Here is a 13,807-nt window from a genome sequence, read left to right as displayed (position 1 = left end):
AAACCTATTCCTTTTTATTAAACTGTTGTTTGTTATTCGTTTTTGTTTTCAATTTCACCGCTAAATTTGACATGATTTGAGAAAGATCTAATGAAGATTTGAAATTGGCTTCTTTTGTATCCACGTTATTCACAATAATATAGTTTATCCTCAAATCTCAAATATCTCCATAAAGAAAAAGACGTGTTTCCTTGAATAAACAAAGAAAACGATAATAGTCAGCTCATGAATAATTATTTATACATATTAACTAAATTTTCAAACACAATTGCACGATCTAGGCCAAAGCTATTGATACGGTCGAAACCATAGAGAGGCTTGTAACTCCGCCCCTGATTGTGGCCAATAAATTCTCTTTACGTTTTTCCGTTTTTCATTGCAGGATATTTTTTTATAAGATGTTTTAAAAAGAAGATTTTACTCTACACGACAACCTAATAAAACCAACAACAAAACATTAATATAACTAATGTACAACCATTTTATAATTTGTACAAATTATATGCTTGTCGTATATTGAATATATATACACCAACAATAACTATAAACTATTACGACTAGACAGGTAAAATTTCTTTTTGCCGGTTAGCTAGTGATGTTAAGATCTCTTTAATATAAAAAGGTTATTAAGATTTAGCCTATTGCATGCATAAAAATCATTATAAATAAGTCCATAACACAGCCTTGGAGCTCACAAAGAAATTACTATCTAATTAAGATATATCTCTCTCTTAGAGGAAATTATTAGTTTAAAATGGCATCACTAGTTTCAAGTTTGTCTTCAGAAGTGAATTCTGTCCCTGAAAAATATGTTGTTCCATTGGAGAAAAGGGTATCTGCAGATGTACCAATTGGTACACATATTCCAGTTATTGATTTAACACAACCTTCTGCAGAATCTATTCACCAAATCATCAAAGCTTCAGCTGAGTTTGGTCTCTTTCAGGTTCTCTCATTTCTTGATTTTTTTTTCCTCCAGATGTTCGATATTCGTATTAGGATCCGACTAAATTTGGTTTTACACCGTCTCTCATTTCTTGATTGTTGACTATATCATTCTTTTTTTTCTCCACATTGATATCTAGTTGTAATTTTTTGTTTTTTCATATTGTATTCTAGTTATCTATCTCAAAAACACATATAACTTAAAAGGATAAGGTGGAAAAATGTTGTATATTTGGCAAGAGAGATAGGCATTAGGAATCTCACTTGTTGTACTGGTATACTAAATTTTTTTTAAACAGATCAATGAGTTAATGGGGGAAAATTCTTAACTTCTACGGTTAGTCCAGCCTTTGGTATCTGCTTTGGAGCTCTGACTACTTTTTGACCACTTTTAAGAGTCGTTTGATTTGCGAACAAGTTCTATTGGGATTGTGATATGGGATTTATAATACGGGGACTAAATAATAATGGGAGTACTTAGTTGATATAATAGTTTAGGTTTTTTTTTTTTAACTTTGAGTATTTTGTTCGTTGTATTAAAAATGAGATATACAGTTGCTTGGTTTTATTATATATAAACTTGGACAAATTTTTATTTCCAATTCTAACCTTAATTTTCTTACAAGAACTTTGGAGGACACTTTTGTTATTTGGTTTGTTTTATCAGATTGTTAGACCACATTTAATGTGGTATAAAAATAATACCACAATTATGATATAACTAAAGGACAATTTTGTTATTTGGTTTGTTTTATCAGATTGTTATCCCACATTGAATTTGATATAAAATAATACCACAATTATGATATAACTAACATAGAATTGCTTTTACCGAAAATAAAAATCCAAACAAAAAGGGGATCAAAATAGAGATAATTACACTCGCATTTTATCCAATGCTACTCATCCATGAACAAATTTAGCCCTTTTGAGTTTTTGCCCACAAGCCATCTTGCTTATTACTTGTCAAAAAATGACCATGAAAGTATTCTCTCTTCTCCCCTTTCTCTACCTACGTTTTACATTATACATCGCCGTATCAAGAAGTCCTTCTCTCTCGCTCTCTCCTTCCCAAACCCTAGATCTAGCTTTCGCGGCGGTGGCCACTACACATCGTGAAATCCTTCTCTCTCGGAGTTTCTCTCCCTCCCAAACCCCAGATCTAGTTTGGCCAAAAATGCCCGTTTGAAACCCTGATCTTCTTTCTCTCCCCCATCATTGAGGACCGAAACCCTAGATCTATTCCGAAAAAAATGACGTTGTGTTTGGTCCAGTTGTTTGGCCAAAGAATTGAAAAGGAATACGCACAGAGTGGTTGTTGTATATGGATGTATAATATTGTATATAGGCGTACAATATTGTATATGGGTGTATAATATTGTATAATATTATGGGTGTATAATATTGTATAGGATTGTATATGGGTGTATATAGATATATGTTATAATATTGTATATGGTTGTATATGGATATATGTTATAATATTGTATATGGGTGTATATGGATATATTTTATAATATTGTATATGGGTGTATATGGATATATGTTATAATATTGTAGATGGGTGCATATGGATATATTTTACAATATTGTATATGGGTGTATATACGTGTATATGTATATAAGTGTGGGTTAAAGCTTTGCAATGTAAGTTTTGGGCTATTTTTTTGCAATGTAAGTGAGCAAATTGTATATTTATGAAATTTCCCCATCAAAATAACCTCCCATTTTATCCGAAATTATTATCTCATCCATGAACAAAATGACCCCTTACGGTTAATTTCACGTATGTCACTGCAATTAACGCGCTATAATAGTAAAGCCATAAAAGTATTTTTTTTTTTTTGTCACATACTAGATTTTACCCATTATATAACATAAAATTATCAAATTTCTTTTTATTATACTAAAATAACTCAACTTTTCACACTATAACAGGTGATCAATCATGGAGTTTCAAAAACCCTGATGGCTGATGCCTTAGCAGTTTGCAAAGAGTTCTTTAAGCTGCCAATTGAGGACAAAGCAAAGTTTGTTGAAAAAGATGAGGGCTTAAGTGACTTTGAACCATCAATTGACCAAAGGCCAAAGCTTTACATTGAAAAGGAATACACAGCAAAGAAGAAAGGTTCAAACACTAATGAGAAGGAAACTGCCTTTTGGAAAGACACTTTTGGACATGGATGCCATCCTTTGACTCAAGATATGATAATGTCATGGCCTGAAAAGCCACAAAAATATAGGTATATTTTGTTTTCCGATTTTCCGCCTAGTGTTTAGTATCTGTATTGGGACCCGACTAAATCCAAATTAGTGCAGGAGAGTTCCACATTTGGGTAAAACATTCACTAACAACGATAAACTCCATACTTAGGGCTCTAACTTGAGACCTTTGATTAATGATGAAGGAATATTTATCCCTCCATCACAACTCTCATTGGTAACATATGTATTGCTCATACTAATTAATGCATGTGGTAAAAATATGGATTAGAACCGTCAAAATGAACTTGGCCCGTGAGACTAATGCAAATCAACTCATTAGCTAGTTGAGTTGGGTGGGGCTAAAATTTTCAGCCCATTTTAGACCTAAGGCTTTTAAGGCCAGGCCCAATCAACCCATGACCTCATTGGCTGGATTATCTCAACTTCAGGGAGGGACCAACATGAGGGGAGAATTGAAGGAGATTCAATGAAACCAGTTTCGTTAGTAATATACACTTAATTTAAAATAATTAAGTAAAACTATGTGAAAGTGCTCTATGTTTCTTCTACATTTGAAGAGAGAGAAAAGGTAAAAAAAAAAACACGAACAGATCTACTAATTCTTCACTTTCAAATAAGAGGTATTTTTGGACTAAGTAATATACACTTAATTTAAAATAATTAAGTAAAACTATGTGAAAAATAAATATGTTTCTTCTATATATGAAGAGAGAGAGAGAATATGCATTAAAAAAGCTTGAATAGATTGGACTATGTGTGAATTCTTCAATTATTTTGGGAAAGAACATAGCCAAACCCAACTAATGGTGACCCATCACTACCCACAATGCTACTGATCCAAATTCAACAATAGGCATAGCTGAACATGGACTATTTTGTTTTTTGTTACTACTAATGATAAAATAGTTGAAAGCTTCTCATTAATGAAATAAATATTAATCTTGCTTATTTATTTTATTTTCAGAGAAGTGATGAGTGAATATGCATTAGAATTAAGGAAATTGAGCTTGAGGATTTTGGACCTTATGTGTGAAGGACTTGGGCTTGAAATAGGGTATTTTGGCAAAGAACATAGCCAAACCCAACTAATGGTGATCCATCACTACCCACAATGCCCTGATCCAAATTCAACAATAGGCATAGGTGAACATTGTGATGGTGCACTCATCAATTTGGTCCAACAAGAACTAAGTGGATTGCATGTGAGACAAAAAGATGGGAAATGGTTTGGTGTTGAACCAATTCCTGGTGCACTTGTTGTCATCAATGGTTTGATCTTAAAGGTATTGTATATTTCTTTTACTTCAAAAACACAAATTAATTTCTTTTTTTCTTCAAGTATTTGAATTTTGTTGATCGACAAATTTGGATTAGCGACGTAGAAAGTTCATTATAGTATATTAGTTTCTTTTTTTTTTTCCTTTAAGCACTCAAAAAGTTTAATGCTTCCTACCAAAAAGGACGTCTTTTTAGAATACCTAAGAAGACATCTAGTTAAGAGTAAACAAATAATTGCCATTCCACCATATCATTTGGTTACAAACATATATTATTAGTTTCTTGTTTTTTCTTTAATTAAGCATTCAATTAAATTCACCGACCACTAATTAGATTTCAACAAAATATATACGAAAATTTGTGTAAATATTGTATGAAATGTCCACTATGGTCGGTCTTAGCACTCCATACCCAAGAAGATTCTATAATCATAATTTGAACTTGAAATCTCTTATCAAGGGTAACAAAATTTTACCATATCACTGCATTCTTAGGTGATAAACACATATTAGTTTTTAATCTTTTTCTTTCCAGCATTCTAAATTCACTACAGACTAATTTGGATTAACGCCATAAAAAGTCCACTATAAATGGTTGATTTTAGCATTTCCTATCAAAAGGGCTTCATTTTTTTTTTTTTTTTTTGACAAAAAATGGTGATTGTGTATAGTTGTTAGCAACTAAAAGCTAACTTACATTAACCAACCTAATAATATGACTCAGTTGCAAGTACATCTCATGTATTTTAAATTAAACACTTACGTCTTGTTATGAAATTCTACCGCTAATATTATCCAGCTCTGAGTTGTCGGTTTTTTCTTAGCGATTGTGTATAGGTTGTCAGTGACAGAAAGCTATCAATTGAACTTCACTAACTATCCCTACAATATAACTCAGTTGAAGATATACCTCATATATTTTAGAATCAAATACTTACGCCACTTATATTATGAAAATATTACTACTAATATTATATGGCTCCGAATTATTGATTTTTCTTATTTTTAATGTCGATTTTATATAGGTTGTCACCAACGGAAAGTTATCAGCTGGAGTGCATAGGGTTGTGACAAATTCAACTTCTGATCGAACATCAGTTGGCAGCTTAATAAGTCCAGTTGAGTGCATTATAGAACCTGCAAAAATACTTATAAATGAGAGCAATCCTCCATTGTTCAAGTCATTTTCATACACAGAGTACTTGGGATATTATTTCAGTGACACCACTGAAATTGAAGCAGCACTGAAACCATACAAGCTCTATGATTGAAACAAATTATAAGTTTATGTTTGTGTTTGTTGTAATATAAGTTTCTATGTTTTCACAAGTGTATTTGATGACTTTGAATTTAGAGTGAATAAATTGGTTGTGCCACATATGACAATGTTCAAAATTTTCAATATTAATTCCATCATGCATAAAAGGCTATGGTGGGATCAGACGTGGATCCATGATTTAAGTTTTATGTCTTTAACTTTCAAGGTCCTTAGCATTGAACCCGTTGTGTTTTTAAAATTATGGGTTCAAATCTATTATATGTTATAATTAGTGGATTTTTACACATAAATTTATGTTCTGCGATGAAAGTAATGGATTTAAACTCGGTGCTGCAATGCTACATCTACCTTTAAGTGGGTTGGTAAGTACCCTTACATCCTTAACTAAATGTCTCAAATTGGATTTCTGGATATGAAGTTGCTTTAATAAGGAGCGCTTCATCTCCAAAATGGTTCTTACTTCTTAACAATGAACTGCATTGCACTGTTATAATTATGTCAAATCTAATATTTGTTAAAATAATTGCCAGATTATTTTGGATATAAATAAATATATGCTACGCATACATTGAAAATACTAAATTTAGATGAACCCAATGACAAAACATTGCATCCGCCTCTCTTCCCCTAGGCTATGGAGATGGGGAAAAAATGTTGAAAACAACATCTCGTGATGTTCTCTTATTGAGATATATAGTGAAAGAGTTCAAGAAAAGAATAAAAAAAAAAGGTAATTCTCTTCAATAATTAATTGATTCTCTTCAATAGTTTATTCCATGAAATGTAGATGTAGCATTCTTTTTGGTGACTCAGGGGCAATTGGGTAGAGGAGGACAAGGAGCACCTCTCATAGGATGACAATGACAATTTTTTTCAAAATCACAATAACTATAAATGTCACCTACAACTTTGTAACATGAATCTATACAATGTTTTTCACATTCATTTGATGAATCTACACAATCAAAATTCTCAAAAATTGCTTCGCACTTGTCATAATCATAGTCATCATTTGAGGGATCATATCTTGGTGCATTTGCTTCAACTGCCATAAAAACATAAAATGTTAAAGATAAGTTTGGTAACTTACTTCATTATACTATGTAAGTATTGTATTCATTATTAAGTTTCTTTAAACGTCTTGAATGGGTAATGTACGAGAGAAAAAGTACTTCTATATATGAATCTGGACACATCATATACGTTCAACAAAATTAACTTATGTTGTGTTTGGTATGAAGGAAAATCTTTTTCACGGAACATATCATCTTTGAACATATTTTGACCAATCAAACATAAAAAAGATGCAGAAAATGTTTTTATTATACCAAACACACCATTGCTATAGCTTTTAAGAAAAAAATTGTCAGAAGGAAAAAGAAAGACAAAGATTGTATAAACCATATACCTGAAGCCACAACTAGCAAAACTAGAAGAACACTACAACTGATCTTCATTCTTAGGCAGCAGATTTTGCTTGGATACATGTGTAAGTTCTTGAGGATATAATGGAAATTGAAAATCTTCTTTAGGTAAGTTGTTTTCAGTTTTAAATATTATGGTAATTTGGCATATTTAGATAATCTAATATAATGATGTTGCCTATTGGATTCACTTCTAGAATTTTCGGAAAATATTGATAGAAAATCCCGTCGACACACAATTTATATTATTGACGATGTTTTGATAGTGCTCTAGTTTTTGTAATCCAACTCGTTGATAAAGTTTTGTGATGGTTAAAGTTTCCCGTTGAAACATTTTTTTAATGGATATTTCGATTGTCGTTGGTGTAAGATTGAGCTTGTGAGTTTTGGGAGTTCTTGATGGCAATAAGTAGTTATAGCTATTCAATAACTCGTCTCTATCGAAATATTATATTTTCTGACAATAAAAGAATACTTAAGCTAAAACATCTACCAATTGTATAATAAAATTCTCAAATTCCATTATATGATATAAAAGTTATGACATGAGATGGATAATTTTTATAATTATTACTGCCTTCGTCTCATTTTAAATGTCGTTTTAGTTCAAGAAATTTGTCCCAAAATAATTATTACTTTAGAAATTTAAAAGTAAAGTTGACAATTATTTCAACTATACTGTTAACATTAAAGAAGTAGGCACAATATGTAAGAAGATAAATCAGTTTACCTTTATTAAATAGGGTAAGTTAGTGAACTATATGTTGTATTTATTATTTTTTAATTGACGTGAAAAGAGCTAAAGTGACAATTAAATGGGTCTGCGAGAGTCTAATTCATTAGTGTTCATGTTTTATTCTTTTGCATAGCCAAGAATATGTCTTGTGCATAGTCTTTCTTTTGTACATCATAGAAGTTCCATGAGACACTATGAAAGGCCTGGACACATAACCTGTTAATCTATGATGTCCATTACTTAAAGTTAAATTTGAAAAAATGAATATTTGGAAGTTGAAGTTGTAGTTGAACATGAAAATAAAGTTGCGATTTTATGCGTGGAAACTTAAATTTTTTTCTAAAACTTGTTTTCAAATTTCAAGTTTGAAGTTGAAATAATGAATCAATTACTCCTGCGCCTTCTCCTTAAAAAAGGCATATACATCTAGGATTTCGATATCGTCTACCAAGTCCATAGTTATACCCACGCCCTAGGGGCACTGTGGATATTTGAAAAAAAGGATATTTGAAAAAAAAAATTAAAATTAAGTATTTGGAAGTTGAAATTGTGTCTGAACATGAAACACAACTAAGCTTTTGTGACTGGAAATTTTAAAAATTACTAAGACATATTTTTCAAATTCCACATTCAAATATTTTAAGTTTAAAGTTAAAATAATGAGCCAATTTACTAATAAATAATATTTGAAATAATCCTCAAATATTTGGAACCAAATCTATGGACAAAATTAGTTTTAGAGGAAAGTCTTTAATTTTCTTCCCTTTTTTGTGTGTCCTTCTAAATAGTCTTTTCTTTCACCAACCAAAATGTTACAACCTCATATCCCTCTTTCACTATCAGATCTCGAAGAACTTCTTTTATGTTTTTGAATTAATTCTAATCTTCAAAAAGAATTAGTTATCAGACTCTACTTATTATGTAACGCTAAATTGTTGTACAACTGACTTCTAATCATACTAACTTAATAGTTGTATCGTGCTATAGATTGTTGTTGTTCCAGATTTATTTGCTTTTGCCTATAGAGGCAAATTCAAGTTTTAAACTTGATCGATTCGACCTTTAAGATTCTTATAAGTTCACTTATGAACCACATTTCACTTTAAAACTATATCAAATCTAGTACTTGTTACAATATTAGCAAGATCATATTTTGCATATAATAAACTTATGCTCCTCGAAAATACTAAATTAATGAATCAATTGACGAAACGTTGCATCCGCCTCTCTTCCCTTAGGCTATGGAGATAGGGGGGAAACTTGAAATAAAATCTCATGCTGTTCTTTTATTGAGACAAAGTGAAAGAGTTTAAGAAAAACAGATAATTCTCTTCAATAATTTAGTCAATGAAATGTGGATGTAACATTCTTTTTAGTAACTAAGGGGCAGTCAGGTAGAGGAGGACAAGGACCACCTCTCATAGGGTGACAATGACAATTTTTATCATCATCACAATAACTATAGATATCACCTACACCTTTGTAACACGACTCTATACAGCGTTTTTCACATACATTTGATGAATCTACACAACCAAAATTCTCAAAAATTGCTTCACACCTGTCATAATCATAGTCATCATTTGATGGAGGATATCTTGGTGCATTTGCTTCAACTGCCATAAAAACATAAAAGTTAAAGTAAGTTTGGTAACTTACTTTATTAATGTAATAGGTAAGTATTGCATTCATTATTAAGTTTCTTTAATTAAAGGTTTGGAACAGGTAACATACAAGAAAAGATACTTTGACAAATCTGGACATATCAGATAGGTTGAACTAAATTAACTTAGGGTGGGTTAAATGTTTTTCATGGAACATATCATCTTGAAATATATTTTCTCAAAAATAAGTGATTTTCTTACTTATTTTTTGGCATTTAATAAGAAACAAAAAATATCTCCTCAAGAACCGTTATGTATAATATAGGCAAAAATTATAAAAGATTAGGAGGGGTGGTGGGATTGGGTTCAAGAGTGGAGGCCAAGGTGGGGGTGAGGGGCCTGCATAGGGTGGGTGAAGGGACAGGGTGGGTTGGGGGCTGGGACGGGGGGGGCGACTGGGTCGGGATGGATTGGGTCGCATTGCGGCGGAATTTATTTATTTAAAACAAGGATGCACCATGTAAAAAAAGAAGGAAAAAAAAAAAAGGTAGCTAGTGGGAATCGATTTCTAATCCTTTGAGTAAATAATTAAGAATTCAACCAAGTGCACCATTCAACCTTTTTGGAACATGGGTGCCAATAGTTAATATTATATCAATTATAGTAAATATGTACATAAAAAATCTAGCTTTATGTGAAGACAATGGGTTCATGTGCCCCGTAATGTACATGTAAATTTGCCCATGAGGTCGGGGCTATAGGTGTTGGGGTTTGAGAGGAGACAATCAATATGCTACATATGAAATTTGTTTTTTCCGACTCCCATGAATGGAGCTATTTCATCAACTTTTCTTAGAAAAATATTTGCATCAATCAAACACAAAAAAATTGCAGAAAATATTTCTATCAATACCATACACACCCTTATTGTAGCTTTTAAGAAAAAAATTGTCGAAAGGAAAAAGAAAGACAGATTGTATAGTCCAAATACCCGAAGACACAACTAGCAAAAGTAGAAGAACACCACAAATGATCTTCATTCTTAGGCAGCAGATTTTGCTTGGAATAAAACGTGTGTAAGTTTGAGGAGGGTAAAAATAAAAATAAAAATTGATGTCTATCTTGCTTTATATAATGAAAACTGAAATTCTTCTTTAAGTAAAGTTGTTTTCAGTTTAAATAATATGGTAAGTTGGGTTGAATTAGTTTAACGAATTTGCCATATTTAGAAAATCTAATAATGATGTTCCCTATTGGATTCACTTATATAATTTTCTGAAAATATTGACGGAAAATTACGCTGAGACACAATTTAACAATATAGTAAGTAGTAAAGATGATTTTTTGACAGTGCTCTGAGATTTTGGAATCTAGCCTATTAATACAATTTTGTGGTGGTTAAAGGTGCTAGTCGAAATATTTTTAACGAATTTTTCAGTTGTCGCCGGTGTAAGATTGAGCTTGTGAGTTTCGGGAGTTCTTGTTGGCAGTAATAGTCTATTTGGCCGATCTTCTAAAAACAGCTTATTTTAAAAAAAAAATCTTTTCTAAAAGTACTCTTGGTGAGAAGCATTTTGTGATTGGCTAATTAATCTAGAAAACACTTTTGAGCAGCAATTAGTATTTGATCAAGTTTTTAAAAAGTGCTAAGTGTTTTTTCTTCAAAAGTACTTTTGGAAAAAAATTACGACTTTTTTTAGCTTCTGAACAACAACTTCTGTTACTCCCTAGAAACGCTTAGTAGGCATTTAGCCATAGAAACCAAAAAAAAATTCACTTTTTTTGGAATTTTTGAAGTCGGAGTTGGAGTTTGAGTTGACGTTGAAGTTGTGTTTGACTATAGTTTTCACAATAATATTTGGTTGTACTTTTTCTTGAAAAAACATGAAATATGATTTATACCCCCAATTTCTAAAGCAATTAATGAATATAACTAGTGTGAAACACTGTCCATCAACCCCACCTTGCACTTGTACAGATTGTACTCCATATAAAGCCCAACAAGGTTTTATAAAAATAGCTGTAAAAATAACACTTTGAAGGTTATTTTTATAAAAATAAAAACTTTTAGGGTAAAAATTGAAAACAGAGAAATAAAAGTAACGGTCCAAAACAGAAAATGGAAAAACTGAAAAATAAGGCATGGGTTGTTTTTCAAATTCCAAATACAACTTTTGTATTTGGAATTTTTATGGCCAAGCACCAATTTTTGAAAAAAGTGAAACAAAATTCCAGGAAAAAGCGAATAATTCGCTTGGCCAAATGGGTCCTAATATTTTCTCCCAAAAGTTTGGCCAAATACTTTACTTTTTTGAAATAAGCACTTTTAGCCTCCCAAAAACTAGGCCAAACAGGCTATAAGTCGTTATAGTTATTCGACAAATTTTTGATAACTCATTTCTGTCAAACTATTATATTTTCCAACAATAAAAGAATACTTAAGCAAAAACATCTGGCAAATTATATGCTACAAAAGTTATGATATGAGATGGATATTTTTTATAATTTATGAGTCAACCAACCTCCCCCCCCCCCCCAACACCAAAACCCAACCACATATTGTCTCAAGTCTCCCCCTATCCTTGAGTAAGGGAGTCAAGTCGAGAGAAATAGTTTTTTAGTCCATTACAAAAAAAAATAGCTTTATGATCCTTTTACAAGAGATATTCATTTTTTCACATAAGAGATTTGAAAAAAATAAATGAGAGATCTGAAAAGACCATTTACTTCTATTCAAATTCAGAAGAGGGCAAGAGATCTTATTTCCTCAGTCAATAACGTGCAAGAGATCTTATTTCCTCAGTCAATAACGTTTATTGTGCACTTAGTTATGTCACGCCCTATGTCAATTAATGTTATTTTATTGTTGTAGGTTCGATATACTCTGGTGGTTAATTGTTCATGTTTTGTTCTTTCGCATATCCAAGAATATGAGGGTGTTTGGATTGACTTATTTTAAGTGTTTATTGGCTTTTAAGCTCTTTTATACTTTTTGTGGTGTTTGAGAAAGATAAATCGTGCTTTTAAGCTCTTAATTTTAGGTGAAAAAAGTACAAAAATAAGTCAAAAGTCAAAAGCCAAAAGTTAGTTATTCCAACCTATGGCTTTAATTTTAGCTTTTAGTTTATAAGCTACTTTTAAAAAGTTAATCCAAACACCCAATATGTCTTGTGCATAGTCTTTCTTTTGGTTACATCATAGAAGTTCGATGACATGCATTCACTACTTAAAATTAAATCAAAAATGAATATTTGGAAGTTGGGGTTGTAGTTGAGCATGAAAATATAATTGATATTTGTGAGTGAAGACTTTGAAATTTTTAAAAACTTATTTTTCAAATTTCAATTTTAAAGTTGAAAGAATGAGTCAATTTCTCTTAAGCCTTCTCTTTCAAAAAGACATATACCTCCCGAGTTTCAATACTGTTTTTTTTTTTTTTTTTTTTTAAAAGTAGATACTACTGATATATACTTCCTCTGTTTCAATTTATGTGAACCTATTTCCTTTTTACTCCGTGCCAAAATGAATGATCTCTTTCCTAATTTGAAAATAAATTCACTTTAAAAATGATTTACAGCCACACAAATATTCAAGACTTATTTTGAACCATAAGTTTTAAAAGTCTTCACTCTTTTTTAAATGTCGTGCCCAGTCAAATGGGTTCACATAAATTGAAACGAAGGGAGTATTAGCTTATAAATACAACAACGTTAGAGTCTATTGCATTTGAGCCATTAAGTTGTCCAAAAAATATCACCCTCCTGGGTGTTACAACGCAAAACACTTCATTCATTCAAACATGTCTGTCCAAAAAAATGCCTAACAAAACTGGTAGAACTGCTAGAATCGTCACTGCATCAAAAAGCTTCTGCTTTCCGCCTTCTTTTGTCAGCATATCTGCAACCTTGTTTTGCTCTATGTAGCTATGCCTTAGCACTGGATGTCCCAGCCTTCTCATCAAGCATCTGCAATCAGAAATAATAGAGTTATAAGGCAAATGTCCCTCATTAATCATGTTTATTACCACAGATAAATCAATGTTGATCTCTAGAGGCAATAGGTTGTGTTCCACAACAATTCTGAGACCTTGCATAATAGCTATTAGTTCAGGAAGATTATTAGTGGTATGTGGGAGTCCCTTCATGTAACCCAAGATCCAGTTTCCACTACTATCCCAAACTACCCCTACTATTGATTGCATCTACTATACCAGGAATATCAATGAACCCAATTATTGCAATTGCTCAGGATAGCCTTTTTTAGCTTCTAGGGTCTATTTCTTATTACGATTACGAGGTTTGTTCGAATATGAAATC

At 31.6% G+C, this 13,807-nt stretch overlaps 3 protein-coding genes across 3 annotated transcripts; 1 reads left to right on the top strand and 2 right to left on the bottom strand.

Moving 5' to 3' along the window:
• The first annotated feature begins 672 nt into the window (after window positions 1-672).
• On the top strand, window positions 673-5,826 carry LOC132065611 (hyoscyamine 6-dioxygenase-like). Its single transcript, XM_059459075.1, has 4 exons — window positions 673-946; window positions 2,884-3,188; window positions 4,136-4,454; window positions 5,474-5,826. Exons 1-4 carry the CDS (start codon window positions 755-757, stop codon window positions 5,717-5,719), a joined length of 1,062 nt encoding a protein of 353 aa, XP_059315058.1. The 5' UTR covers window positions 673-754; the 3' UTR covers window positions 5,720-5,826.
• Window positions 5,827-6,382: 556 nt separating this feature from the next.
• Window positions 6,383-7,311, bottom strand: LOC132062964 (uncharacterized). The gene is made up of 2 exons (XM_059455421.1): window positions 7,136-7,311; window positions 6,383-6,772 (listed from the first exon to the last, which is right to left on the bottom strand). The coding sequence occupies exons 1-2, from the start codon at window positions 7,212-7,214 to the stop codon at window positions 6,537-6,539; spliced, it is 315 nt and encodes a 104-aa protein (XP_059311404.1). The 5' UTR covers window positions 7,215-7,311; the 3' UTR covers window positions 6,383-6,536.
• Window positions 7,312-9,213: 1,902 nt separating this feature from the next.
• Window positions 9,214-10,572, bottom strand: LOC132062963 (uncharacterized). The gene is made up of 2 exons (XM_059455420.1): window positions 10,483-10,572; window positions 9,214-9,503 (listed from the first exon to the last, which is right to left on the bottom strand). The coding sequence occupies exons 1-2, from the start codon at window positions 10,529-10,531 to the stop codon at window positions 9,232-9,234; spliced, it is 321 nt and encodes a 106-aa protein (XP_059311403.1). The 5' UTR covers window positions 10,532-10,572; the 3' UTR covers window positions 9,214-9,231.
• Between the last annotated feature and the right edge of the window lie 3,235 nt (window positions 10,573-13,807).

The sequence above is a fragment of the Lycium ferocissimum genome, chromosome 7, assembly GCF_029784015.1.
Source record: "Lycium ferocissimum isolate CSIRO_LF1 chromosome 7, AGI_CSIRO_Lferr_CH_V1, whole genome shotgun sequence".
Classification (NCBI taxonomy): Eukaryota; Viridiplantae; Streptophyta; class Magnoliopsida; order Solanales; family Solanaceae; genus Lycium; species Lycium ferocissimum.
This window is presented reverse-complemented; position numbering and strand designations above follow the sequence as displayed.

Excerpts from the sequence above, each read along its gene's own strand:
- LOC132065611 (XM_059459075.1), top strand. The coding sequence starts at position 755 with ATGGCATCACTAGTTTCAAGTTTGTCTTCAGAAGTGAATTCTGTCCCT. Across the intron at positions 947-2,883 it reads CTGAGTTTGGTCTCTTTCAG|GTGATCAATCATGGAGTTTC; the intron begins GTTCTCTCATTT and ends ACACTATAACAG. Across the intron at positions 3,189-4,135 it reads GAAAAGCCACAAAAATATAG|AGAAGTGATGAGTGAATATG; the intron begins GTATATTTTGTT and ends TTTTATTTTCAG.
- LOC132062964 (XM_059455421.1), bottom strand. The coding sequence starts at position 7,214 with ATGTATCCAAGCAAAATCTGCTGCCTAAGAATGAAGATCAGTTGTAGT. Across the intron at positions 6,773-7,135 it reads TTTGCTAGTTGTGGCTTCAG|TTGAAGCAAATGCACCAAGA; the intron begins GTATATGGTTTA and ends TTTTTATGGCAG.
- LOC132062963 (XM_059455420.1), bottom strand. The coding sequence starts at position 10,531 with ATGAAGATCATTTGTGGTGTTCTTCTACTTTTGCTAGTTGTGTCTTCG. Across the intron at positions 9,504-10,482 it reads TTTGCTAGTTGTGTCTTCGG|TTGAAGCAAATGCACCAAGA; the intron begins GTATTTGGACTA and ends TTTTTATGGCAG.